This window comes from Harpia harpyja, chromosome 11 (genome assembly GCF_026419915.1).
Source record: "Harpia harpyja isolate bHarHar1 chromosome 11, bHarHar1 primary haplotype, whole genome shotgun sequence".
Lineage (NCBI taxonomy): Eukaryota > Metazoa > Chordata > Aves > Accipitriformes > Accipitridae > Harpia > Harpia harpyja.
The window spans coordinates 6,134,195-6,160,342 of NC_068950.1; the positions used below are offsets into that span (position 1 = coordinate 6,134,195).

Consider the following 26,148-nt stretch of genomic DNA (forward strand, 5'->3'; position numbering starts at 1 on the left):
TCATGCAAATACTCTCAGCACTGGTGATACTTAAATGCATCCAACCAGCTGCCTGAGCTCAAAATAAATGGGGGGATGGGGGAGTGGAACAGCACACCCAAAAGCAATAATCCTGGGGTTAATCTGGGCTGAGAGCAATCACTCCCTAGGACTGTGAATCACCATATTGGGTAGAAAGTGGAGCACAAGGAGAAATGTTGCTGAAAGATGCAGCTGATCTGAAATGAGCTGCAAGTATCGTGGTGGAGAGTCCTATCTGCCTCTGGCTTGCAAACGTGCAACATCATGAAGTACATAATGAAGCAACAGAAAAATGAAAGAAATGTTGTCTTTGCAACTGTACGACCTACAAAGGAGGAAAAGGCAAGGAGGGGAAAAAACAAACTACTGTGGGCAATGCAGAGGTAGGAGGAACAGGAAAAAGGGAAGCTGGTCTGTGGAAGGGGGGTTTGGAGAGTGTTAGCTGGGTGACCGTTGGAGGAAAATCCTGCTAAGGACAGCAGGGCTCCTTCTGGGTTAAAGTCATCCAGATCTAAACACCAGACCCCCCCTTTAATTTAAATAAGGGCAGGATAGAAGGAGAGTTGGGGTCTGTCTTCCTCTGGCTGTGCTGTGCCACCCGAGGTCCCGCAGCTGGCAGTGTCCCAGAGCCACCGGGGGCACCTGCAGCTGCCTGGGGGTCCCACCGCCACCGGGGTCTCATCCCAGCAGCCATGCTTGCTCTGTTCCCGAAAGAAAAACACCCCGAGCACCTCTGCCCAGCATCCCTGCTGTGCCCGGCCATGGTGGCAGCCGAGGAGCTCCGGGAGGAGGCGACTCACTCCATTTGCCCGGATTTTTCCTGCGCTCCGGTGACGCTGGACTGCGGGCAGAACTTGTGCCAGGGTGCATCGCCCTGAGCTGGGCCCAGGCCACCACCCCCTCCTGTCCCCAGCGCCGGGAGACCTTCTCTGCCCGCATGCTCTGGCCCAGCTGGCCGCTGGGCAACACCGTGGAGAGGCTGGAGTGGCTGGGCCGGCCCAAGGGGGGACGGGGGGAGGCTGCCGGGACATGTCCATGCACCTTTCTTGACCGTTGCTTCATGCTGGTGAGGGAAGGCTGCCTTCTCCACTCTAATTACCTCTTTTACCGAGGCACTTTGTCATGACGTGCGAGGGCTGGGGGTTACTCTGTGTGCAGTCCCTGTGCTGCATAGCTTTTTATCTGCTCACAGCTTTCTAAGGCATTCTTTGCTAATGCAATGTTTTTATATACCTGTCTGAAAGCTTTTTAGTCTGTGGTTTGCAAAAGGCCACACTCTCTGCAAGGAGTCAAAGCTGTAGCTACACCCTCTATGCTTTTTGTTTGTTTGTTTTTTAACCGCTCTCTTCCTCTTGCTGCCCATGCCTTGTGGCTTGACATAACATTTATCAAGTTTTCATAAGGGTAATGGGAGTCTGTCCTCTGTATTGTGTTGTGCGGTTTACATACATGACGTATTATAATTTCCTGCCCTTGTGGCCTCTCCAGTGTCCCTTGGCATGTCGCTGTCTGCCAGACCAGGGTGCTGATAGTGGTTGTAATCAGGCTTTAATATTATTTTGATTTTTGGCATCTGACTTCACAGGGATTCTCTCCAGGTACATGGGTTGTGGTTCCACTCCAGTTGCCAGTGCTGAGCTCCTCACTCACATCACTCACACCGGTCCCACCCAGTAGCTGCTTTTGGGGACACACACACTTCCAGACACAGTGGCTGGTGTTCAGGACCCCCGCCTGCTGTAGGAGCTGCTCTGAGACCCCACTGACTCCAGGAGCTGAGACCACAGCCCCCGGGTGCCTGCACACCCCATCTGATTGCAGTAGCTGCCACCAAATCCATTGGCACTGGTCCCTCCAGTAGCTGGCACTTAGTCCTTGCAGCACTCACACCCACGGGATAGAGTGAGATCACGCAGACAGTTGAGAAAGGATTTAATGAGAAGGTAGGACAGACTGCCGTGATCAGGTGCAGGGCTGGGTCAGACAAGCACACTGACCAGCTCCGTTTTACCCAGGACCAGTCCCTTTTATACCCCTTGCTGCCTATTCCTCCTTGGTTCCTCCCCAGTCCCCTTCCCCTGCATGTTCCCTCGCCACTTTTCACAGTCCTACCAACCCCTGCGAGCATCCCGGACTCACAGCTCAAGAGGCTGACCCTGTGCCAGAGGCTGCTTATGTCCAACCCAGGGAACGGACTATTTTATGGACACAAAGCATACATGTTGGCGGTGGGGAGCTCCGAAAGGGTGTCTCTACTTCCAGGAGGAAATACAGTCACAGCTGGAGAGCCTCAGGAGAGAGAAAGGAGAACTGGAGAAACGGGAAAGGAAGGGGCGATAGATCTGTCAGGACTATCTGATAGGTGCACAGTGCTACTGGGAAGAAATTCATTTGGGGATGGTGAAGAAAAGTCGATTCTTGGCCTTTGTTGTTGGGCGAGTGAATTGTTGTGTCCAGCTGTTGGTGCATGATAAGCACCCCGGGAATCACAGTCATGCTCCACACCAGAAAGTAAAAGCCATGGATGCTTTTAATTGCTGCCTGTCCCTTTCCGTGGTCCCGCCCTCCCTTGAGAGAATTGTTTCTGCTTGTAAAGGAAAAAGTGAAGGTGGAAAGGCAGAAGATTGCCTCTGAATTTAAGCAGCTGCGACAGTACATGGAGGAACAAGAGTGCCTGCTGCTGGCTGGGTTGGGAGAGCTGGAGAAGCAGATTGAAACAAGATTGAAAGAAAATGCTGCTAAATCCTCCAAGAAGGTTATTTATCTGGATGGCCTGATCAAGGAGAAAGAGTGCCAGCAATCAGGACACAAGTCCCTGCAGGTGAGGTCTGCTGAAACACCAGTGCTATCTTGGCAAACAGCACAAGGCACCAGCAAATCAGAAACATGCGACAGGCTAATCTTACCTTATCTTACTTATTAATCTCTACCTTGCTGCTGTGTCCATTCACTGTGTAAGGAGAATGTGAGGAATGTGTGTGCAGGTTAAGTAGCACTGAGCTGCTTGTCTCTCCCGTCTAGGACGCTGGTGACGTTTTGAGCAGGTATGTGCTGCTTTCTCCCTTATATCACTGCTGCTGTGGGGATGCAAAGACCTCAAATACCAGGCATGCCCCACTGATGTTCATGTTTCATTTTTCCAGAGGCTGATGAACCAGTATGACTCTACCAAGAAGGTCTATCCCTGGGGAAACAGTCAAGGACATGTCACTTCTAGGGTTTCTGATTGCAAGCCTGGTTGGCTTCTCCACTGACTGATGTGTAGTGACACTAAGGCACAGAGACTAGGGCATAGTGCCTTTGGCTCACGGCTTCTGCACTTTGTTGTGATGCAAGTTTGCTCTGAAAGGACAGGGTGACTGGGGGCACCAGGGCCATCACTTATAATAGAAATTTAATTGCAGTTAGAGCATCGGGACTGAGTAGTTACCTAGCCAATGAGACCTGCTGTCTCTTCTTGTTGATGCTGTTGTGTAAAAATAAAATAAATAAAATAAAATAAAATTAGAATGAACTTTCTGGAGAGTGTTGGTTCAGCTGGAAAGTGGCCTCTAGCAACTGGCACTAACAGGAGGCTGAGTTAAAGGAGGAATAGAAATGCTGCGGCTTGTAAGACTCCAGGTGTGAGAGGGCAAAACTCCAGCAAAAGGAGTGGAAAAATTTAGAGGTTTACATCTTCTCCAGCCAAAGAATTAATACTAGGAATTTGCTGAAGTTTAGGAAGAGTCTGTAGGAATTGCTGGTTTGAGACTTGCTGATTTGTAGAACTGCCAGGATTCGTGGTATTGCATGGTAGAAGTGAAAAATATGAATAACCAATTATATAAATAACCAAAGTTCAAATGCTGGTCAAACAAATGTGAAACTAAATCCCATCCCACAAGACCTTGCTGACAGATAAGAAGGGCTTTAAACACATTGGCTCTATCTCCTGTTGAAAAACCTGACCTGTGAAAGGGAGGTTGGGGGCTGGAGTGGAAGGGGAAGGATTCAAAGAATGGTGAAGAAAAACAATGCTACAAACACAAATTCTGCCTAGGATGTTTAATACGACCTCTGGAAAAGGAGGGTTGTGAAAAAGCATCTGTGAAAGCCATAACTTGCTTAAGGGTGAAGCCCACCCCTTCTCTTTGCTCTGTGCCCAGAAGCCCATGGTGACCTGCTGGGTTTGATTCCAGCTCTTCACAGACCCGTACCCAGCTGCCTTTGTGCTTCAGCTGTGGGATCTTGCCTTTCTCCCAGTGTGCTCGTGTAAATGCAGAGCCACGGCCCCAGCAGGGGTAAGCTCTCCCTCCTCCTGCGTGGGCACGATGTCAGCTTTGGCACCAGGAGCTGAGGACGTGCTCGTACCAAGATGTGGGCAGCCGCTTGGAGACCTCATCCATTCCTACCAGGATTTGCCCCTCTTCTGTGCTCTGCCAAGAGCATGAGTTGCCCCTGCTTTTGGGATTAGCTCCTTGGATGGTCCCCTGGGTTGCTTTGCTGGATTGCTGGACTCACAGATGTGCAGAGCCCAGGTGCGATGGGATGTCACCTGTCCCCATACCATGCCAGAGAAGTGGGTGAGCCCATCCCCTAGTACCAGGGCAGGATATCTGTGCCTGACCCAGTGCTGCGACTCTTTCCAGCTACTGGAGGAGACCAGTGCTGTTGCCGGTGCCCAGCTGTCACCACAAAGGTGACAACTGAGTAGGGTCCAGCCAGCAATATGGCTGGAGAATAAATCTAGGCTGGACCCAGGCAATGTTCCCCTTTGCCTACGTTCACCTTTTCTTCTGCTAAGAGCAGGAGTTAGCAGGAGAGGACAAAGCAAGGTCCCTGGGAGTGGGGACCCCCACACACCATTTCCAGGTCTAGCATGTCCTTTGAACGTCATTTCCCCAAAATCCCAGTTCTCTGGAGCTGATCTACAGCAGGAAGGCATGTCCTCTGAGGAGCAGCTGAGCACTCTGGGTTTGTCTCATTTGGAGAAAAGGAAGCTGAGAAGTGACCTTGTTGCTCTCTGCGGCTTCCTGAGGAGGGGACATGGAAAGGGAGGTGCTGGTCTCTTCTCCCTGGGATCCAGGGACAGGACACCTGGGAATGGTTCAAAGCTGCATCCGGGGAGGTTCAGACTTGACATTAGGAAGCATTTCTTTACTGAGAGGGTGGTCAAACACTGGAACAGGCTTCCTTGAGAGGTGGTCGATGCCCCATGCCTGTCAGTGTTTGAGAAGTGTTTGGACAATTCCCTTAATAACAAGCTTTAACTTTTGGTCAGCCTTGAAGTGGTCAGGCAGTTGGACTAGATGATCATTGTAGTTTCCTTCCACCTGAACTATTCGTCTAGTCTATTCTATGTGAGGAAAAGGACACCTTGATGGGGCAGATCAGAGAACGGCAGGTCTGTGGGCATTGCCTTGCCCGTGGACTTCAGACACTTCTCAATTTCTTGCTTACCTTCCTTGGCTGTCCCTATAGCTTTTACCAGTGCTCTGCTGTAAGAAATGTGCTTAATGCATATGTCAGTGAGAACTGGAAATAAGGCAAGGAGAGACTTTGGATGTATGGAGAAGATAAGTGTTATTGTGAGCTCCAGCATCCAGCTATGTTCAGGGTGGTTTTTTTTTTTTAACTTGATCATTAAGCTTAATTAAAAAAAGCCAGAGACACTACTCCAGCACCTTTTAAGGAGTTTGACCCTGCTGTATTTTTCATGGCCTTGTACAGAGCAGCTCTGCAATGCCCTGACACTCAATGCCACTCCTCTACCCTCAGGCCACCTGGCACCAAGCTCCTCCATGCACTGAATCTCTGTGCTCCCTGTTGTCTCTGCAGTGCCAGCTGAGGTGGTGGGGATGAAGGAGCCTCATTGGTGGTGTCCATCTCCAAGACCTGAGAGTCCTCCCACTTGGTAGCCAGAGGAACCATGTGAGGAGAAGCTGGCAGGATGCAGGACCCTCCCAGTTCCCAGCAGCAAGCCCCAAGATGATGGTGTTCACCTTTCCAGTCTCCCCTCCTGCCACCCACGCTCCCTCCGCGTCATGGACACAGCTTGAGCCATGAGTCCATCCCCACCCAGAGCCATGGGCATAGCCTCTCCCCAGGACATGAAGCCAGGCAGAAAGCAAAGATTGGGGCTTTGTTTTCAGCATCAGCAAATGCCACCTGCCTGTCTGTGAAGTCCAGGCAGACCTGGATGGCCCTGGGGAGGCAGGCAAGGTGCAAGGGGGTCCAGTCAGGATCAGTGAAAGCATGGTATTGTCCAAACCACTGCCCCACGGCCCAGATCCCCTCCTGGGGGGTAAAACTGAGGACCCCTTTCCTCCTGACAGACTCCTGGGCCACCCCCACAGCCCACCAGTCCCCCGCCTTGGCCACCTCCACCTCCCAGCAGTGCCTCCCTGCGGTGAAGCCCTGGCTGCCCAGCACACACGGCTCCGTGTCGAACCGCTCGGGGTTGTTGGGCAGCGAATTCCACTCATCCCCCCGTCCCACGCCTCGCTGGTCGCCAGCCAGGATGAGGAAGGGGTTGGCAGTGTCTGGGTCCAGGGTCACGTCAGCTGGGGACAGAGGAGGAGAAGCTGCTCAGGACAGGCAGCCCCAGGGGTGCATCGGGGCTGCGTCCACCCCAGCAAGAGAAGGGACAGGGCGATTTCCTTTCCCCTGCCCAGAGATGTCCAGCGCGGGGTGGGAAACCCCCTCTTGCTGGACTGCCCCAGACTCAGAGCTGCCCTGATCCTGCCCCTGCTCCTCATCCAGGAGCTTCCATGCGATCCCTGGCCAAGGAGACTTCAGTTTTCTGGAGGAGGATGCACCTGAGTGGATGGGTGCACATCTGCTGTGCAGACACCTGCATCTGAGCTTGGGTGTCTCTAGTGCTGCCAGAGCAAAACAGGCATGCCTGGACACAAACCAGTGCAGACCGCTGTAGGCGATACCCCAAGCCCAACGACCCACGGCCCCAGATTCCTGTTTCTTTCTGTGGGCAATGGAGGGAGCCAAGGATGGCAGCTCAGGTGTGTTTGGTGTTGGTGGTGTGGTCTACAGATAAGCACGAGGAATTCAGCTGGGGGTGTTGCAGCCACCAAGTCTCAACCCCATGACAAGCCCAGGCTGGGACAAGCCCCAGGTGCTTTGACCCTAAATAGCTCTTCCACAGCAGAAGCAGGATGCATTTTTCTCCTCAACAGAGGACCGTTCCCCCTCCTTTTCCCTTCTGAAAACCCACCTCTTCCACTCATCTCTTCCACCTCATTGGCCAGGGTCTCACTCTCTTCTCTCTCCATTCTGGATACCAGCACATCTGCAGAAAATCAACAGGTGGGGAGGCAGGATTCCCTGTTGAAAGTGAAAATTACAAGACTCATAGACTGTCTAAAGATGACAAAGAAGCAGAAGGAATGATGGAAAAGTCACAGCATTCAGGCACTTTTTAGACAGCCAGCACTCACCTGCAGGCTGGCTCCAGGAAAGGAGGTTTTGGATGGGTCTGAAGGTCTTCAGACTGCTCTCCACTCCCCTGATCTCCTCATCAGCTCATTGGCTGGACTGGGCTTGCAAAGCATTTCCAGCTTGTTCGAGTGCACAGATCAAAGTCCAGAGGGGCTGGAGTGGTCTGGAGAGCACAGCTGGGAGTCCAGCACCTTCGCCTCTCTGGGGGGGATCACACCACTGGAGCTTCCACCTTCCCTCCTCTTGGCAACAGTCTCCCGTGCCCTGAAGCTGCTGGCAGGCGTGTGACCTCATCTAACACTTGAATTTGGGAGTTCCCTCTCAACGTTCCTGCAGTGCCTCCGTCCTGTTTGTATCACGGGATCTGCCGCATCTCCCCTCCCTTCGGCCAGCTGCGGGTGGGTGATAAGAGCCTGCTGCACCGCTGGAAAAGGCTCTATCTTCCTGTGGCTTAAAGCCCTCCTAGGTCAGCGGCACCATGTGCACCTCCAGCCCAGTGGGATGTCATCTGGGGACACCAGCTACAGACCGGTGGCCACGCTCTGGGTGTCCAGGCTGCGTATTGTGATGATGGAAGCGGTCTGGCTCCTTACAGGCACTGCTTGCCCAGACTTGTCACGCTGCCAGTGGGTTTCAGGGTGAAGATGTTTGCAGGGCATGTGTTGCCTCGATTGCTGAACTGGTAAATGGGGGACAGCAGGTGCTGGGCTTTGCATCCCACCTCTTTGTTCTCAAGGCAGCTTTTCATGTGCCCAGGGGTGATGGCCTCACCCCTGCTCTTAGGGGACTTGGGAGGTGGCACCCACTCTGCTTTATCAGATCACTCTGAAAGCCGCCGGTCGAGCACAAAGTGAAGCAGAGTGTGAGGGCACCTGCTGCCAGGTGGCTCTGCTGCCTGGCGCTGGGACAGGGGCCTGGGAAGGCACGGCTGGGGACAGACTGGCTCAGCAGGGACTATTCAGTCAGGGACTACCGTTGCATGGGCATGGCACGGTGGGGGCTGCTGCTCGCATCCAGTATATGCAAGCAGCTGCTGCTGAACCTCCTATCTCAGGGTCAACCAGTGACGAAGTTATCCCAGACACACACACACACACACAGCCTGCCGTAGGCAAGGGGCTGCCTTCAGCAGCACCCACCTGCAGGACCCACATCACCCACCAGCACAGGCAGCCACGTCCCCGGGGCTGGCAGAGGCGGGAGGTCACTAGTGCAGGCACACACACACACAACACTCTCTGCGTTGACGTGCACATTTGCAGATCCCTCAAGCAGAAGCACGGCCCCTCTGTCTGCCCGGACCCCAGGCCCTCTCGCCTTCCCCACAGGTCCTCAGCTCGCCAGCTGGTCCAGCTTGATGCTTGCTGCAAACACGCAGCACTCACACACTCAGCCCACAGGTACCCCACATTTGGGGGCCTCCCAGACACCAGCGTGGACCTTCCACCTGCCCGATACCCCTGCCTGGACCCGGGGACTCCGACTCACCAGCCAGCCAAGCGCACTGACTGGCTCCGTTTTACCCGCGACTGGTCCCTTTTACACCCCTTTCTGTCTGTCCCCCACCTTGTCCTCCCTGATTCCCTTCCGCTGCATGTGCCTTTAGCTGTTCACATACTTCCACCGACACCCCCCCAGTATCTGGGACCCCCAGCTTTGCATCCTTACAGTCGCAAAAGCCAGGCTGGCCCCCTCCTGAAGTGATGCCTGCAGATTTGTCATAGCCCAGCGATATTACGAGTGATGAGGTTGCTTTATTACACTTATCTCCACTATCATTTGTTGGCCAGGTCTGTGTCTCTGTACGCTTCATTCATCATCTCCCTCTTTTCCTTGTCATCCCTTTTGGCAAGGTCCCTGATCAGGTCCCTTTACCTGAGCAGATGCTCTCACCTCCTGCGTGCACCCACGCTCCTGGCTGGGGACGGGAGGTTGCTGGACCTGGCTGGGCTGAGCGCCCTGCGGGGCTGCCTTCGCAACACATCTCAGGGCAGCAGCTTTCCCTGAACAAATCATCCTCGATGGCCTCACCTTTTGGCCAGGGCAGGAATTGCTTTTAAGCAATTGTTAAGCTAGTGCTGGGCTTTGCTCCCACCCCGGCACTGCCTCTGGGTGCGAATCCCAGCTCAGTCACCCTCCTCCTTCCCACTCCCTCCGGGAAGGGAACGTGCAAACTGCTGCCAGTTTCCAATCCCTCCCAAGTCCAGCAAGAGCTGTGGGAGAAGGCTGCGATCCGCAGCCATGGAGGGGGTCTGTGGCAGGGCCGTGCCTGTCGATGTTGCCAGAAAAGCATTTCTGGAGCAAAAGCATTGCTGATAAAAACCCAAATGACTCGGTGACTTTCATTTTTGAGTGGAGGCAGCTCAGGAGGAAACAGTTGGCAGGCTGGGACGCAGAGTGACGTTTTTGTTTCATTTTTGAACAGGGAAATGCATAGTTCGGATCGGGGTGGCCCCTCTGGATGCACTACATGACGGCTGAGCAGCCGCTGCCCCAGCCCTGAGCCCATGAGTTCGGAGCCTCCAGGTATGTGGCATCTCTCAGAATGCTGCGGATTGAAATCGCTTTCTGCCATCTGCCAAAATTGGTCATAGTTTTCGCTTCTTGTTAACAAAGCCAGGACTAAGTCAGCGAGTGATAAGAGGGTTTGCGGTGGGGTTCAGAGAAGGGCCAGGTCCCATCTTGGCTGGGTGTTGAATTACTATTTTGATTATTATGCTTTCCCTGGTCTGAGACCTCCTCCCACCCTCAGTGTGGTGGCAGGGGATGAGCTATTAGCTGAGTCCTGAATTTGTCCCAGAGGAGAAGCGCACAGCCCCAGCTCCACATGCATTTGGTCTGGGTTTCTCCTTCTCATCCTGTGCCTTACCATCTCTTTCTTATGGCTGGATAAGAAAAGCAAGGGCTCCATATTAAAACAACTGCCACTTTTTCATAGAATTAGAGGAGATGTTGCAGCTTGTCCTTTGTTTCCCCATGGGAAATTCCTACAACTTTTTATACCAGTTGGGTACTTCGTATGTAAAGCAGCAAGCAAAGTCTTCCAAGCATCAGCAAAGGCTGATGATGGAAAATTGATTTCAACCTTCAGCAGCTGTGGCTGTTCCCTAGACATTATAAAAAGGAGCTACAATCTGCAATAAACCCCTTTAAAAGTGAATTATGCCTTTTTTTTTTTATTCCCTTGTTTCTCCTCCCTTTTGCCCTTTCCCCATCTCCAGGTTGTTCTCCAGTGAAGAGGATGCTCTCCAGTTTCCACCTCCGCTGCTCTCTGCTGGCTTTTATCATTTATGGTTTAGTTTTCCAAGTTCGCGAGCTGCAGTCAGGTAGGGATCCCCCTCATTCTTGCTGATCCCTGTGGCATTGCTTCCAGCCTGAGTATCTTCCCGATTGCCAGTGCAGCAACTCCCCATGAAGGGCAGAGCACAGAGCAGGGTCAGGCCCTTTGCCATAAACCTTGTCCACTTCTGAGAGCACCAACATCCCTCTGGATCCTGGTTTAATCCTCTGGCCATGTCAGGACAGGCATTCACACAACCTCGCTGAACTCAGATGGAGATTAGATGATGCTGATGAGTTGATTATGGTTTGCTGCTATTTCCCTCCCTGCTTTCCCTGTTTGCAGCACGTTCCCAGCATGTCATCTCTTTACTGGGCTGTGTCCAGCGTGCACTGGACCCTTTGCAGAACCAATTCAAAAAAGGGAAAAAACAGTGAAAAAATATCTTAAAAAATATTCTGCCTTCTTTTTCTGTTAGATTGCTGACCTGAAGCAGCTTCTTCAGGGCAGGCCTGGCCAAAAAAAAAGTTGACCTGCTTTTGTTTCCCCTCAACCAGAAACCACGTTCTCTGTGAGTTGAGTGGCCAGCTTATTAATAAGCCTTTTTTCTTTAAATTTCCAAAGGTGCCCAGAGCACCTGAGATGTTTTTATTTTCTCTTGTAATAGGTGTGAATAGCTGAGGATATTTGAGTTTTATTTGTACCCAAGTTGTCTGCTTTCTCCAGCCAACCACCCAGAAACCTTCCAGCCACTTCCTTCATTCCTTATCCTGCTTTCTCCCACCCTGAGCAGCACGAGCAGCACTTGTCCCCTTGAGAACAAATAATCTTTTAGGAATTTGAAGAACTTTCACGGTAGCGCAGGACAGGGAAGCAGAGGAACGGGTGGTAGCCTGACCCCAACCTACTCACCGTGCTGCATGGCAGGGGTCCCTCTCCCAGCCCTCCCCTCAATGCCTCGTCTCCCCCGGCACGGTTACGCTGCCGATGTGGTGGCGTGGCACGGCAGCAGGAGAACTGCACGGAGCAGCATCCGCTGGCTTTCCGAGCTCAGTCGCCACAGCAAACTCATGGTTATTTCTTTTCCCCTGGGGGTTTCTCTCAGCTCTGCTCAATGTGACAGGACCCCCTGGCCCCATCACCGTGGCCATGGGCGAGGATGTGGTGTTGCCCTGCTGCTTCTCCGCAGAGCAGAGCGCGCAGGACACGGAGGTGATCTGGTTTCGGGAACACTTCTCGCCCTTTGTGCATCGCTACAAGGGGGGCCAGGACCAGTATGGGGAGCAGATGCTTCAATACCAAGGGCGCACCAAGCTGCTGAAGGACGGCCTCGCCAAGGGCAGCGTGGACTTGAAAATTTTCCGTGTCCAACTGTCTGACAGAGGGAATTACACCTGCTTTATTCACCGTGACTCGGATTACGATGAGGCTGTGGTGGAGCTGAAGGTGACAGGTCTGTAGTCCGTGTCCCTGGTACCTCTATTTTACTTGCTTGTAGCCACTGCTTTTCTTCCCTGTCCTTCTTCCCAGAAGCAACTTCAGATGGTTGCTTTGGAAATAGGGTTTTATTAAGTGCCGTGGTTGAAAATACTAAGAATGTCTCAGAGAGGTAAAATTCCCTATGGAGCAGCTGTAAGGAGCTCATGAGATATGCTACCTACTTCAGAAGTGTTCTTGATATTGTTTTCTTCATATAACTGGGTGTAAGAAAAAAATTTGTCATTGGGTAATAAAGTAAGAATGTCTTGGTTTGTGCTTCCATATTTTAATGTCCAGGCCTGCAGATTATTTTGCCACAGTAGTAGCTTCCAGAGCAGATCTTTTGAGTTATGTGAAAAAGACCGCAAGAAATGTCCTGACTCCAGGTGACACTAGTCTTAAAAAACCCCTGGGATTTGTCTATGTTGAAGTTTAGCCCTTCTTGTCAGCAAAAGGAACAGCCAGGCCACCTTATTCCCCCAGTATCCGGTATCCCATGGGATCACCCAGGGGTCTCTCTTTTCCCGCAGCCAGCGGCTCTGCCCCGCTCATCACGCTGGAGCGCTACCAGGACGGGGGCATCCGGGTGGCCTGTCGCTCAGCCGGCTGGTACCCGCAGCCCCAGGTGCTGTGGCGAGATCCCCATGGGCGGCATCTCCCATCCCTCTCGGAAAACATTACCCAGGATAAGAGCGGACTCTTTGCAGCGGAAAGCAGCATAATCCTCACCAGGGGCGCGAACCAGAAACTCTCCTGCTCGGTTCGACATGTCCTGCACAGCCAGGAACAGGGATCAGCTTTTTATATAGCAGGTGAGCAGAGGACGAGGGCATCACCCTGTTAATGTTCCCAGTGGAGCTGCACTTGGAAAGCGCCGCTGGCAGAAAATCTCAGGTGCATTTTGCAGGCTGTGTCTTCAGTGCATCACGTGTATTTTGCACACTGTGTGTGCAAACAGCTGCGGCTTTTGGCAGCGTTTGTGCAGGTGTGCTGCCAAAATTCACCAGTTCTGTCTTGAAGTGTGGGTTTAGGGGGGAAAAAAGACAACCCTCATTGTAGTAGAGTTTCTGTAGGCACCTGGGTTAAATACAAACATTCATAACACTGGAACCAAACAAAAAAAGGAGAAACCTCCCTGTGCCCTTAGTCTCACCTGCTGTGAAATCCTGTTCTACTAGTTTGGTATGAGAAATAAATCGTTGTGTCTCATTTTAGCATCTGCATATATTGAATATATTTGTATTTTTTTCCTTATCACACAGAAAAGCTCCTTTCTTACTGGAAGATTGATGTGGGGCAGGGAATATATCAGAACAGAGATGCAATGGTGAACTGGACTAACCATACACCAAACAGCACCCCAGTATCACGTGCTTTTCATCTGCATCCTGTTCCTTTTTTACTTTGGGAATGAACAATTTTGGGAGACTTTATTTCCCTGGGGGGGCCCTTACCGTTCTTCTGGTGATACTGCTCTGCACTGGAGTGCTGTTGTTGATGCATATGTTACCCTGTTTCTGATCCTATGTTGCCTAATGAAATAGAATATTTTTTTTCCAAAGGAGAAGAAAGCATGATTTAACTAGAAATAATTTAGTTAGAAATCCATTTTCCCTTTAAAAATCCCCCACAACGTAGGCAGACAAAACGTCACCCTCAGACAACTGCTAAATTGCCAAAATGGATTTTTTTTAAAAAATATTATTTTTTATTGGTTTGTGGAGTACAGTCAGGAGCTGATTTTTTGCCCTAGATGGGATTCAGACCTGCTTGGGATGAGCTTGTATGAAATAATAGAAATAATCTACTTCCCATTGCTACTTGCAGAGTATCCTAACCCCTTTGGGGATTTTATATTTCAGATCCCTTTTTCCAGAACGCCCATCCTTGGATGACTGCCTTGTGTGTGGTCCTGGTTGCTGTGGTGGCTCTCCTTATTATTGCCGTTTACCTATTTAAAATTAAAGGTATCATCCTGGTGTGGTGTTTGGGGAAGGGGGCTGGGCAGCTGTCCTATTCATCTGCCTCTGGTTTTGACAGACAAGTGGGTTTGAGAAATGCCTGGATGGTCCCAGAGTCTTGTCTCAGTGTCTTGGACACACGTACAGTGCCAGGGAACTTAAAGACCCAGGGATTTAATTTCTGGCAAGAAAAGAAAGGCTGTTTCTCCAACAAAAAGGGTAGCCAAGAAGGAAGAGGGCATAAAAGCAGCGTGAGCCAGCTGTTCCTCTGCCCCAGCTGAGGGTGGATTCTGCCCACAGAAATGGAGCAATAATTTGCCTGGCCCTGCAAAAAACACCCTGGCACTTCTGGGGGCCTGGCAGGGCTTCCTTTCCTTCTGAAAGACCCCTCTGGGAGTAAATAATGCAGAGGAATAAAGGAAACTGAAATCCTCTATTTCTCACCAAAAGGAGATGGAGCCAGAGGGTTGTACAGGCACTGCAGCACTTCCAGACCCTGTGGCCTTTCTGCCTTGCAAGGGGCTGTAACTCCTGGTGTGGTTTAATCAGTGCTTTTTGGAAGGGATGATTTTAAAAATTATTCACGGTTCTTTCTTTCCTTCATAGGAAAGCATGAGCAAAAAATAGGTAAGCTTTTCTTTCCATTTTCCAGAAATGGGAGAATTCCCTCAAATGGAAGAATTCATGGGGCATGTTTCTCGGGGATGCAGGGGAGGGAAATGGTTTGGCTAGCAGCTATAGGAAATTGTGAAATTAATTTATGAAATGATGAAATTATGAAATGATGTTGTAATTTTAAGGAAAACCATTGCATAACCAAAGAAAGCGTGAAGAGATGTTCTACCAACAGTGAACTTCGCTTTTCAAAGGGTTGTCAAGGTTGTTCCCAAAGCTGGAGGAAGCTTTGGGGTAGCACATTTCATTTTGCACAGGCCTCAGCTTTGTCTCAGCACTAAAAAGCACAGGGACAGGAAAGGTTAGGTAGCATTGAAGGTGAGATTTAACCCCATGCTGCTCCTTTGTTGATGCAAACCTGCCCCTTCATCTTCACCTGCCCTTGCTCAGGTCTCCAGCAAGGCAGCGCTGGCCTCTGCCCAAGGTGGGTTCAGGGAGGGGGGGGCAAGATCTCCAAAAATCTTGAGAAGAAAGGTCTTGAGGAGTTCCTGGGCTGAAGCTTTTCCATCATAAGCAATTTCAGCCTCCTCCCCAACCTAACAAGTGTCTCAGGGAAAAAGGAATCAGCTTTGGTGGTGATGCTCTGTTCTGGTTTTGCTTTTCAGCGATGCAAGAGGCAGCACTGCGTAAGTCTCACTCCCTGTCTTCCCAGTGAAATCTTCCAGACTTTTTTATTCATCCTCTCATTCTGCCCAAATGTTCTTCTCAGGCAGATACTTTACTTCCCCCTCTCCTAATAATGTGAAAATTCGCTCTGAAAAGTCATTAGGGTTTTTTCCCTGAGTGGCTGTCAATGATTTTTAACACTCTCATTTTAATTTAAGTAGTGAAATAGTACTGAAAAGTTACTGGTTTTTAGGGGAAGATTACAGAAACCTAAGCTGTTGAGAATTTTCTTATAAAAATGTAGTTTGATTACCAAGAAATTAAAAAAACCCAAAACACTTGAAGAGGGCATATATTTTTATTTATTTGTTCACTTGCTTGTAGCTCATAGAATTGCCAAGTAATAGTCCTTTGGCTATTAAAAATGAGCTTTTGCTAAATTGGTGCCAATGCAGAGGGAAATAAATGATGGGGAAAATAAATACAGGTCAGCTCACTCAGGAGTCATGAGCATCCTTGCAGTCAGAGTGTAAATCAGCAGATCTGGCCTCTTCATCACAGCCACTCCTCACCTGTGTGGTCATTTAGCTGGGGTCTCAGGGAAGGGACGCTGTCAAACAGTAACTCATGTGTGTTTCTGTTTGTTGTTCAGAGGACCGTGATGCAGAAATCGGTGAGTCTCTTTCTTCTTCCTTACAAAGGATTTTTTACAGAGTCTGTATGGAGTGGTGGTCTTTTTTTCATTTACACTTTTAAAGTGTGAAGTGAACCAAAAAGTGGTTGGGGGATGGGGGGGAAGGAGAGAGTGAAATTGAGAATCAAAAAATTAAAGATCATTGAAGATCGTGTCTGGGGTTGGGTGACTACAGTGGTGGCACAGGCAGGGTGAGAGTGCCCTGGGACAGGGCCCCTTGTAGGTGAGGGACATGCCCCAGATTTGAGCAGGACAACCTGCACCATCACCTGCAGAGGGAAAGGGCTTTGCATTGTCAAGCGTTGGCGGAAGCCTGCCCTCCTGCACGTACAGGTGGTTATGGGAGAGGTTATATCCAAATCAATATCCCACAACCCATATGTACTGATTTATCTTCTTTTTCAGAGAAACAAGCTGAAGAACTCGGTGAGTATTGTTCTCCTTCCTACACACGAGACTTTTCAGTTGGGCCATGTTCTCATCTGGGTTTTGCATGTATGTCCTGGTTTTGGTTTTCCTTTTGGGAAAGGAAGAGGTAGAAAATACTGAACTCATTTCAGAAACGTTATTTTTCTTTGCTCTCTATGTGTTTTTAAGCTATTCCCTGTAATCCTTTTATACTAAGAAGAAAATGCTTTCAGTTTTCAAAGAAAGTACAAACAGACCATAAATATGGCTGAATCAGGACAGGCAGCGTGATTATATTTGTAGAAAATGGATGGAGTCCTTTCATGTAGCTAGACATTGAAGTTTTGAAGCTACACGGTGTGAGATGACTTTCACGAATATAGCAACAATTCAGAAAATGTGCAGCTACACTGGCATATCATTATCCTGAGCTAATCCAGTACAAGTGTGTTCAGATTACCTCTCATCTGTGGTTTTCTTTTTTTTTTTTTTAAAGCGTGGAGAAAATACGCAGTGCCTATAGAAGAAGGTAATTAAAGTTTGGTCTTTCAAGGTGCTGAATCATCTTCCCTGCCTTAATCTCCCTTCCTGGTAGTTGCCCTCCCTCACACCCCTTGTTCGTTTGGTGCATGCCCCAGTTTTAGGCAAATCTGGAGAGTCCTGGTCCTCAGTGAGCAGTGCTGGCCACATTTTAGAGGCATGGGGACTTCTTCAGCCTAGAGGTCTGCTGACGATCCTCTTCCCTCTCCACTTGATGTCATCTGTCTGCTTCATTTTTTTGTTCCTTGCACTAATATTGTTATCTTGTGCAGCTTCCCATGCCACAGCCTGCCAGATATTGCTTGCACCCTTTTTCTTCCTTATGCAGCCCCAGCAAAGATCTCTCCTAAGGTGAGCTCTGCCCTGATGTGTTGACTCCATCTGTCCCGCAGTGAAGGTGGTTCTGGATCCAGACACAGCCCACTGTGACCTTGTCCTGTCTGACGATTGCAAAAGTGTGAAACGAGAAGACACGCTGCAGGACCTCCCCGACATCCCTGAGAGATTTAACCCGTGGCGCTGTGTGCTGGGCCGTGAAGGCTTCACCTCAGGGAGATACTACTGGGAGGTGGAGGTAGTGGATGGAGGAGGATGGACTGTGGGTGTCTCTCGACAAGATGTGAAAAGGAAGGGCGATATTGAGTTTAAACCTGAGCAGGGCATCTGGGCACTGGGGCAGTGGGCAGGGCACTTCCAAGCTCTCACATCCCCTAACCGCACTCTCCTTCCTGAAATCCAGACTCCCAAGCGGATCCGCGTCTCTCTGGATTACGAAGAGGGACGGGTTACATTTTTCAGTGTTGACAAGGAGATTCCCATCTTCACATTTCCACTGGCATCATTCGAGGGGATAAGAGTCCACCCTTGGGTCTGGCTGGGTCCTGGGACGTGGCTCAAAATGTGGCCCTGATGAAGGGGAGAGAGTAAAAGGAGGCTTTTTTGAGGGGACCTCAGGAGTTCAGACTCACGGAAGGATTTAGTTTGGAAGGAACTTGTGGAGGTTTCTGTTGCAATCAGCTGCTCAGAGCAGGGCTAACCTCAAAGCTGCCTTAGGTGTCTTTGGACCTTGTTCAGCTGAATTGTGTAGGATCTCCAAGGGTGGAGATCTTGTTACCTCTCTGGACCTCTGTCCTGGTGCTGCACCTCCCTCAAGGGGAAGGATTAACACTTTATGTTTGGTCAGAGTTTCCCTGATTGCAGCTCGTGACTGTCGCCTTTCATCCTCGCTCTCTTACCTGTTGAACAACACTTCCACTGAAAAGACACTCCTGCAACAGGGATCACTTTTTAAACCTACAGAATAAAGTTACTTCAGCGGGATTTGTCTGCATGTGTGTCAGCACCAAATGTCTGTGTCTGAGACGTTGTCTCCAGCTCCTTTTAGCCTGTGGGGATTTGCAGGCACTTTTAAGAAAATGGTTCACTGCATCCTGCAGGGGACACTGAAGGCATGTCAGTGGGATTGGTCCATGGCTGTGCTTGTCCCTGTGCCTGCCTGCAGCACAAGCCCAGGTGACAAGCTCACCTGTGACCTGGAGGCATCTAACATTGTGAGATGGAGCCCATCTTTAGTCGGTCATTCTGGGGGAGGAAAAGCTGCTTTTGCTTACAGTGCTGAGGAGCCTGGAGCAGGCCCAGAATGTCCCATGAGGGCTGAAATGAAACTGGAGAAACCAAAAATTCGTATGAAGAAGGGCATCTCATATCGCGGCATGTTTCCAGGCAATTCCAGATTTTGCTGCAGTGGAAACTGCCACCTGCAAGGGGAGGATAGAAGTATGTGCTTCTGCTGAGGCCAGACATGCTTTCACACCAGATCCTCCATTTGAGTGATGTCCAGCAAGCATGGACCTTCCCAAGGGAAGGCTTCACCATTACTGCTGAATTCATGGGCTTCTCAGAAATGAGAGGATGCACTTGCGTGTGTGCCAGGGTAGGTCTGTTCATGCTCAGCCCAGGGCAGCTCCATCCTCCCACCATGGAAGAGCCCGAAGAGGGCTTTCACCTTTCTCTCCAGGCCTGCCCAGCCCCCAGGAGTAATGCTCCCAGAGGCTGGTGGTCATGTCTCAGCTTTTTTCCTTGCCATGCACAAGCCCACACGATGCAGCAGAAGCCAAATCAGTGTGAGACCTGCAGTAGCTGAGGGGCTTGTTGAAGGACCCAGTGACAGAGAGTTCCAAAGCCTCCTGTGAACAGTGTCATAAGTCTACAGGGACAGGCAGCATGAGGGTGGCCCTTGCTGCCAGGGCTCTGAAGAGTGGTTCATGTCCCTAAAGAAGGCTGTGGGAAGGTGAAGATACAGACCCTGCTTTCTGCACTGGAGAAGGAGCACCGTGCTCCTCAAGCTGGGGGTGATGAAGTTGCATGTTTAGAATCATAGAATCATAGAATCATTTTGGTTGGAAAAGACCTTCAAGATCATCAAGTCCAACCATTAACCATGCCCCCTAAACCATGCCCTGGAGTACCCTGTCCACTCGCTTTTTGAATACCTCCAGGGATGGTGACTCAACCACTTCCCTGGGCAGCCCATTCCAATGTTTGACAACCCTCTCAGTAAAAAAATTTTTCCTAATATCTAACCTAAATCTCCCTTGCCTCAACTTGAGGCCATTTCCTCTTGTCCTATCTCCAGACACCTGACAGAAGAGACCAGCACCCTCCTCACTACAACCCCCTTTCAGGTAGTTGTAGAGAGCGATAAGGTCAAGGTCTCCCCTCAGCCTCCTCTTTTCTAGACTGAACAACGCCAGATCCCTCAGCCGCTCCTCATAAGACTTGTGCTCCAGGCCCCTCACCAACTTGGTTGCCCTTCTCTGGACACGCTCAAGCAGCTCAATGTCTTTCCTGTAGTGAGGGGCCCAAAACTGAACACAGGACTCGAGGTGCGGCCTCACCAGTGCCCAGTACAGGGGAACAACCACCTCCCTGTTCCTGCTGGCCACACTGTTCCTGATACAGGCCAGGATGCGATTGGCCTTCTTGGCCACCCGGGCACACTGCTGGCTCATATTCAGCCGGCTGTCAACCAGCACCCCCAGGTCTTTCTCTGCCGGGCAGCTTTCCAGCCACTCTTCCCCAAGCCTGTAGCGCTGCATGGGGTTGTTGTGACCGAAGTGCAGGACCCGGCACTTGGCCTTGTTGAACCTCATACAATTGGCCTCAGCCCATCGATCGTTTCTATGACCCTCGGGCACCATCACCTCATGATCTCCTTCCTATTTCCCAGAGTTACATATGGTATTGGTGAGGTGCTAAAGGCAGTGGGGAACAGCCTGGATCACTTTGTTCCCTCCAAACACCCACTCGAAACTGTCTGTGGGTGAAATCAAGGTTGGGGCAACAACCTCATGGCAGATCGACCCCTGATGCATGGGAACAGCCTCTGGATCAGGAGAAGAAGTTGATGGGCTGGACAAAAAGGTGAACCTAGGGCAGAAATTAAAAAGTGGACTGCAAATGTGAGGCAAAAGCATCGTCGCTAGTAGGATGGCTGATGTAACCCTCATGTCCCTCTTGCCTTCACCTGAGGGAAGCAGGTTCAGCAAGGAGACATCATCCCTGCTCCTTTGCTCTCTTCACCTGGATGTCAGAACCCCAGGATCTCTCCTGGCCTCCTCCTCACTACTCATAACCACCCATGAGAAGAGTGTGCCTGCAGATGACTCCTGACCTGTGCACCCCTTTCTGCTGGTACAGCGTGCCTCTTCCCCTTCAGCAAGACATGTCGCAGTGGACTGCTTGGGTCTTCTGCTCCTTCTCCTTCAGGGAGTGAAGCATGTGGGCTGAAGGACCTTTTGAAGGTTCAAAGTGTCCTAGTGAATTCATCCACCTGGAAAAGGGAGACAGAGAGGCAGAAGCCATGATAAGGGCTGTGGGTTGGGAACGTGGGTCCATGGCATGGAAGACCGACTGGTGATGTCATGGGGGATGCTGTATGTCCAGGGTGAGGGTAAGAGTAGTGCTATGGAGGAGGGGCAACCACATACAGGCTTAATCCCTGCGATCCTATAAGGCGGCCAAGGTTACATTTTCTCTCTCCCTTCCTATCCCCTGCTTTCTGTTGGAAATTACTTATGCAGAGCCAAAAAATTGTCCCCTAAGTTCTGCTTCTGCTGCTGCCTCCAGCCCTCTTTCTACAAGGTGAACTAAAATGCCCCTGCAGCAAGTGGACTCGGGGGAGGAAGTTTTTCTAAGGGGGCTGGCTGGGCATCGAGCTGCTGGTGGAAGGTGATGAGTGAACGCTTTTGCATCACTATTTTTCTCCCTCTTTCCTTCACTCGTTAAACTGTCTTTATGTTGACCCACAAAGGTTTTTTTCTGACTTTTAGTTTTCCAGTTCTCTCCCCCATACTGCTATAGAGGCAGTGGGTGAGTGGCTGGTGGGTGCTTAGCTGCTGGCTGCAGTAGACCCACCACAATCCACAGAATGGAAAACCAGTAGAAAACCAGTATGTCCTCTCTTCTGTAGCATCTCCCCTTGCAGCTTTTGGGTGACCCTCCAGCCCTACAGTCCAAGATGCTCTGCAGTGACCTATGGGCCAGGGAAGTGGAGACAGCTTGGCTGCAGGAACAGACAGCAGGAGGAATTGCAAAACCGAGCTACTTCCTCTGCCTCTAATCTCCTTGCCCGGTCCCTGCTGAGGCTTCTCCCACAAATGTTAAAGCCGTCTCTCAGCTCTCCAGAAGGGCCATCCCCATTTTTCCTGGCAAGCCAGAAAGAAAGGATCCCTCATCTACACCACAAACAACTAGCTGAGGTAATGTGCAGAAACTGTTTCTCGCTGGTATGCCAGCTAGGCTGCGGTCCCCAGGTTGAGGTGCCTCAAGGATTGAAGCCCAGAGCATGCTGAGAAAGAGCTGCCTTGAAGCAGAGGAAAAGGCAGACATTTGTGTAAGGGACCCTTTTCCCAGGATGTAAAAAGGTGCAGCTTGGGGGGCAAGGGGGCATGCAAGGGCTCCTGCTGGGTGCAACCCTCCCTTGCTTTACTGTGCAGAAACAAGAAATTAGCTGGAGCTGGTCTCTGGTTGAGACTTTTCTAAGGAGACGGTGGTGTGGCAGCACAGTTAAAACGAGGGCTGTGCTGAAGGACAGGAGATGGGTTTGGCTGCTCAGGAAGCCGCAGCTCCCTTCCCACAGCTGTGCATGCTGATAGAGGGTCTGGGCAGCCCCCCTGCTAGCGCTGCCTCCAGAGCAGCGCCTGGTCCTCGGGCAGGAGGGAGGCAAAGCGGCAGGAGAGCAAACGCTGGACGGTCCACGGGTGAGTCCCAGGGAAGCAGTGTCCATCAGGGGCTGGGAACTCGGGGTAGCCACCTCTGTGCATGGGAAGCTCTTTTCACATGGCTCATGCTCCTGCTTTGTGAACCCAGATCTAGCAGAGGGCTCAGCTGGTGTTGGGTAAGAGCTTATTCAGGGAGCCTTTTCCAGCACATGGCTTGTCTGGGCTGGGATGGATGTGGGTATGCAGGAACGTGAACACCACAGAGCCACTGCTTTTGCAGTGGTGAGGGCAGCAATGCCACCCCGGCAGAGGAGGCACGGCCATGAGGAGGCACTTGAATCAGGTTTTCCCTCCCACGGAGGAGGATGAGGTGAGCAAAAGGGCAGAGATGGTATCGCCTTGCTGAGCCTGCTGCCCTCCAAGGATGAGATGACAGGGTGGGTGCTGGCAGTAGGTGTGGGACTCATGTCTCCCTTCCATCCTCCCAGGGAGGAGCTGGGGGGCCCAGAGGGTCTGGCGGGGGATGCCAGCTGTTGTGAATGGTGCTTGTGTGGGAAGAAAGGTGACATGCAGGTATGTGCCTGCCTGTGCCCACACCTCTTGGCTCTCCCCTCCAAGCCATGCAGGTCCCTGCCCTACTCCTGCTCATCCTCCCGGCCCTGCTGCCCCCAGCTGGCACTACCGACCCAAGCCAGCCCTGCCCGTCGGAGATGAACAGCGTCAAGGACCTCCTGGAGGTGAACTGCACAGGGCAGGGTCTCAGTACGGTGCCCGCAGGCCTACCTATGGACACGGGCATCCTGCTGCTCAATGCCAACCACCTGGTGTCCCTCTCCACCACCGCCTTCCAGCACCTCACCAAGCTGCAGGACCTCGATCTGTCCAACAACGGTCTGGTGTCTCTGCACACCGGGCCCCTGCTGTGGAGCCTGAAGGAGCTGATCCTCTCCAACAATGAGCTGGGGGCCCTGCCTGCCCTGCGGGGCCTGCCTGCACTCACCCACCTGGCTGTGGCCCACAACAGCCTGGTGACACTGGCCCCAGGGTCTTTCAGTGCCGTGCCACAGCTGAAGGACCTGGACCTGCGAGGGAACCAGCTGCGGACGCTGCCCCAGGAGGTCTTTGCGGGGCTGACGGCCCTCGAGGACTTGGACATCTCAGACAACCAGCTGGAGGAGCTCCCCAAGGAGCTGCTGCAGGATCTGCAAGAGCTGCAGACCCTCTGGCTCTCAGGCAACCGGCTGCAGACTCTGCCCACTGGCTTCTTCCCCAAGGGGCACTTCTTCATGTATGTCTTCCTCACTGAGAACCTCTGGCACTGTGATTGCAAGCTACGCTACCTGCAAGCCTGGATCCGGCAGAACAGTGGCAGTGTCTATCAGCCGGAGCGGGGCCTGGAGAAGACAAAGGTTGAGGTTGCCCCCAAGAAGGTGCTGTGCCACAGCCCCCCCGAGCATCGGTGGAAGCCTGTCATCGACTTCAAGCCCAGCTGCAGCGACGTGGGGGATGTGGATGAGGAGGAAGAGGATGAATATGGTGATGAGGAAGAAACAATGGAGAAAGCTACCATGGTCACCTTCTCCCCCCCACATCCATCTATCACCAAAGAACACACTACCATGCCTCATGCTGTTACCTGGCCTCCCCTCACTACCAGAAGGCCTCCCCTCAGCACCCCTTCTAGCTCCACCCTTGCCCCAAGCACTTCACTTGCGATGCCTGCAAGCACCAGAGCTCCCAGCACCACCATTCCTGCGCCAGCCAGTCCCACCGCCACACCCACACAGACCCCCAGCACTGCTGCCGTTCTCACTGAAGCCCCCGCCAGCACCCCGCACACAACCACCACCCTTGTCTCTGCTACCTCACTGCCAACCACTGTGAGCACCAGACCTCTCAGCACCAGCAGCCATCCCCAAACCACCCTCACCGCCAGCACTACCAACACCTGTGCCACTCCCATAGTGTCCACTGGCATGTTTTTCACCACCTCCACGGCAGTGCCTTCTGCTGCCACACTAGAGGCCTCTTCCACTGTCAGATCTTCATCTCCTCCTCTGACGTCAACCACGCCGGTGGTCTCTACCACCATGCTTTCCACTCATGCCCCAACACCGCCAGCTCCCCTGGACACCACACGCTTCACTCAGCCTGCACCTCTCCCCCTCTGCCCGTGCTCCATCCCAGGACCGGCCGTACCTGTGCTGCGCTCGCGGGTAGGTGGGGAGGGTCCGCAGTGGGGGCAGTGGGTGCTGAGGCACTGCTGCCTATTGCACTGGGTGCTCTACCTGGCCTCCTTGGCTCTGCTGGTCCTGACCGTGCTGGGTCTGGCAGGCTGGCTGGCGTGGATGTGTCTGGTGCGACGGCCCTTCTGGCACAAGTCCCTGCAGACCCAAGAGGTGCAGTATCCACTGATGAGGTGGAGGGAGTCAACAGGAAGCCCTGTGATGCATCTCAAAAGCCCCCTCCGGCGCCCCACGTTCTGTACCATCAAGGAAGTAGAGTTGTGCCCTGAGGTCACTTACTGCACGATTAAAGACCTGGGAATGCAACACAGTCCTCCTGCAAGTTCCTCCTTCTGCACCACAAAGGAGCTGTGGGTCCACCATAGTCCTCCGAATGTTTCATTCAAGTCTTTCTCCAGGAAACTGAAGGTCACAGACCTCAGCTCCCTGAGGTCCCCTTCTGCTTACAGCCTGGACAGGGGTGTCAAGGCCATCGGTGATGTCAGAGTGAAATACGCTGGCAACACCTTGTAAATGCTTCTGTATTTTCAAAGAGATGGAGGGTCATGGCTCTGCTTCACGTACCCTTGTTTTACAAGGGAAAGATCTGCTTGCCAAGGGGGAAGCCATCCAGCTCCTTCCTCTAGTATTCTCTCACACCCCCTGAGGTTTCTAGATCTGCAATAATTACTTCCATACTCGGCAGGGGGAGAAGATGTCCTAAACTAGGCAAGTGACAGTTTGGGGCTGCTGCTGCCTGGTTTTGGGGTGAATGTGGGAAATCAGAGCTTACTTTGTACTCTATGTCCCACCTGCTTCTGTTTGAATGATGTACATAAAGTTACGCTATTCTTTCAACTCAGTGCCAGGTTGTTAATCACAGAATAAATATTCTCTTTGCCTGAATTTCAAATGGGTGCTAGTTTCCTTTCATTGGCAGGGTACGGTGAATGGCTGAATTGTCTTCAGTACTTGGAATAGTGAAGATAAAGAGGAAAAGAAGTCCACTTACACCCAGCTTCCTGACTTTTGCCCCAAATGCGTGATCTTTCCCTGTGGGGTTGAATCACATGGGAACATCCCACTGCATGTCCCACTGTCATGTAATAAGTTCAAGAAATGGTAGGTGTCGATGCCTCTGCATGACCCATCATGGGATGGCTGGAAATGGGGGAGGAGAGCAGGAGGCTTCAGAGGGCGATGGATGTGACTTGTAAGGGATCACACTAGGACAAAGTATCCAGGGGCTGGCCAAACTTTGTGACCACCTGTGCAGAAGTCACCCAGACATTTTGGGATGTGTGAGAAGGAGACAGAGCTTGTCATTGGCGGGGGTCAAATGGCAGGCCCCAGCACTGGTGCACAAATGCAGCAACTAGATCATATGAATCACTTCTGCAGTCTCAAACGCTGTTCCAGTTCTCACTGTCCCAAACATATCATCCAGCTACTGTGGGTTAGCAGGCCTTCTGCCAGATTAATTACTTGATCCACAGAAGGATATGTGTGCCTCTGCTTGGCCAGCTGAGACAAGCATCCTTCTATGCAAATGTGTCTGCTAGTCAAGCTCATGTGTGCTAGTGCATCTGGAGGTATTTAAAAG

The 26,148-nt window shown here is 51.6% G+C and overlaps 3 protein-coding genes across 10 annotated transcripts; 2 read left to right on the top strand and 1 right to left on the bottom strand.

The window, feature by feature from the left end:
- Positions 1 to 4,050: 4,050 nt before the first annotated feature.
- Positions 4,051 to 7,780, bottom strand: LOC128148642 (thaicobrin-like). Of its 2 annotated transcripts, none has more exons than XM_052802703.1 (3): positions 7,455 to 7,780; positions 7,232 to 7,341; positions 4,051 to 6,563 (listed from the first exon to the last, which is right to left on the bottom strand). In XM_052802703.1, the coding sequence occupies exons 2-3, from the start codon at positions 7,287 to 7,289 to the stop codon at positions 6,043 to 6,045; spliced, it is 579 nt and encodes a 192-aa protein (XP_052658663.1). In that variant the 5' UTR covers positions 7,290 to 7,341; positions 7,455 to 7,780; the 3' UTR covers positions 4,051 to 6,042. The 2 variants fall into 2 exon arrangements, with proteins under 2 accessions (XP_052658663.1, XP_052658664.1); XM_052802704.1 differs by having other exon boundaries at positions 7,232 to 7,306; positions 7,455 to 7,676.
- Positions 7,781 to 9,519: 1,739 nt separating this feature from the next.
- LOC128148638 (butyrophilin subfamily 1 member A1-like) lies at positions 9,520 to 18,418 on the top strand. Of its 3 annotated transcripts, none has more exons than XM_052802693.1 (11): positions 9,521 to 9,981; positions 10,677 to 10,781; positions 11,841 to 12,188; positions 12,745 to 13,026; positions 14,077 to 14,181; positions 14,782 to 14,802; positions 15,456 to 15,476; positions 16,109 to 16,129; positions 16,556 to 16,645; positions 17,055 to 17,087; positions 17,491 to 18,418. In XM_052802693.1, exons 1-11 carry the CDS (start codon positions 9,963 to 9,965, stop codon positions 18,006 to 18,008), a joined length of 1,563 nt encoding a protein of 520 aa, XP_052658653.1. In that variant the 5' UTR covers positions 9,521 to 9,962; the 3' UTR covers positions 18,009 to 18,418. The 3 variants fall into 3 exon arrangements, with proteins under 3 accessions (XP_052658656.1, XP_052658653.1, XP_052658655.1); XM_052802695.1 differs by having other exon boundaries at positions 9,523 to 9,981; positions 16,556 to 16,576; XM_052802696.1 differs by lacking the exon at positions 10,677 to 10,781 and having other exon boundaries at positions 9,520 to 9,981.
- A 141-nt stretch (positions 18,419 to 18,559) lies between these two features.
- GP1BA (glycoprotein Ib platelet subunit alpha) lies at positions 18,560 to 25,451 on the top strand. Of its 5 annotated transcripts, none has more exons than XM_052802685.1 (3): positions 18,560 to 18,648; positions 20,328 to 21,858; positions 22,939 to 25,451. In XM_052802685.1, exon 3 carries the CDS (start codon positions 22,941 to 22,943, stop codon positions 25,077 to 25,079), a length of 2,139 nt encoding a protein of 712 aa, XP_052658645.1. In that variant the 5' UTR covers positions 18,560 to 18,648; positions 20,328 to 21,858; positions 22,939 to 22,940; the 3' UTR covers positions 25,080 to 25,451. The 5 variants fall into 5 exon arrangements, with proteins under 5 accessions (XP_052658645.1, XP_052658643.1, XP_052658647.1 ...); XM_052802683.1 differs by lacking the exon at positions 18,560 to 18,648 and having other exon boundaries at positions 20,281 to 20,878; positions 21,570 to 21,858; XM_052802687.1 differs by lacking the exon at positions 18,560 to 18,648 and having other exon boundaries at positions 20,281 to 20,521; positions 20,635 to 21,858.
- Positions 25,452 to 26,148: the final 697 nt, after the last annotated feature.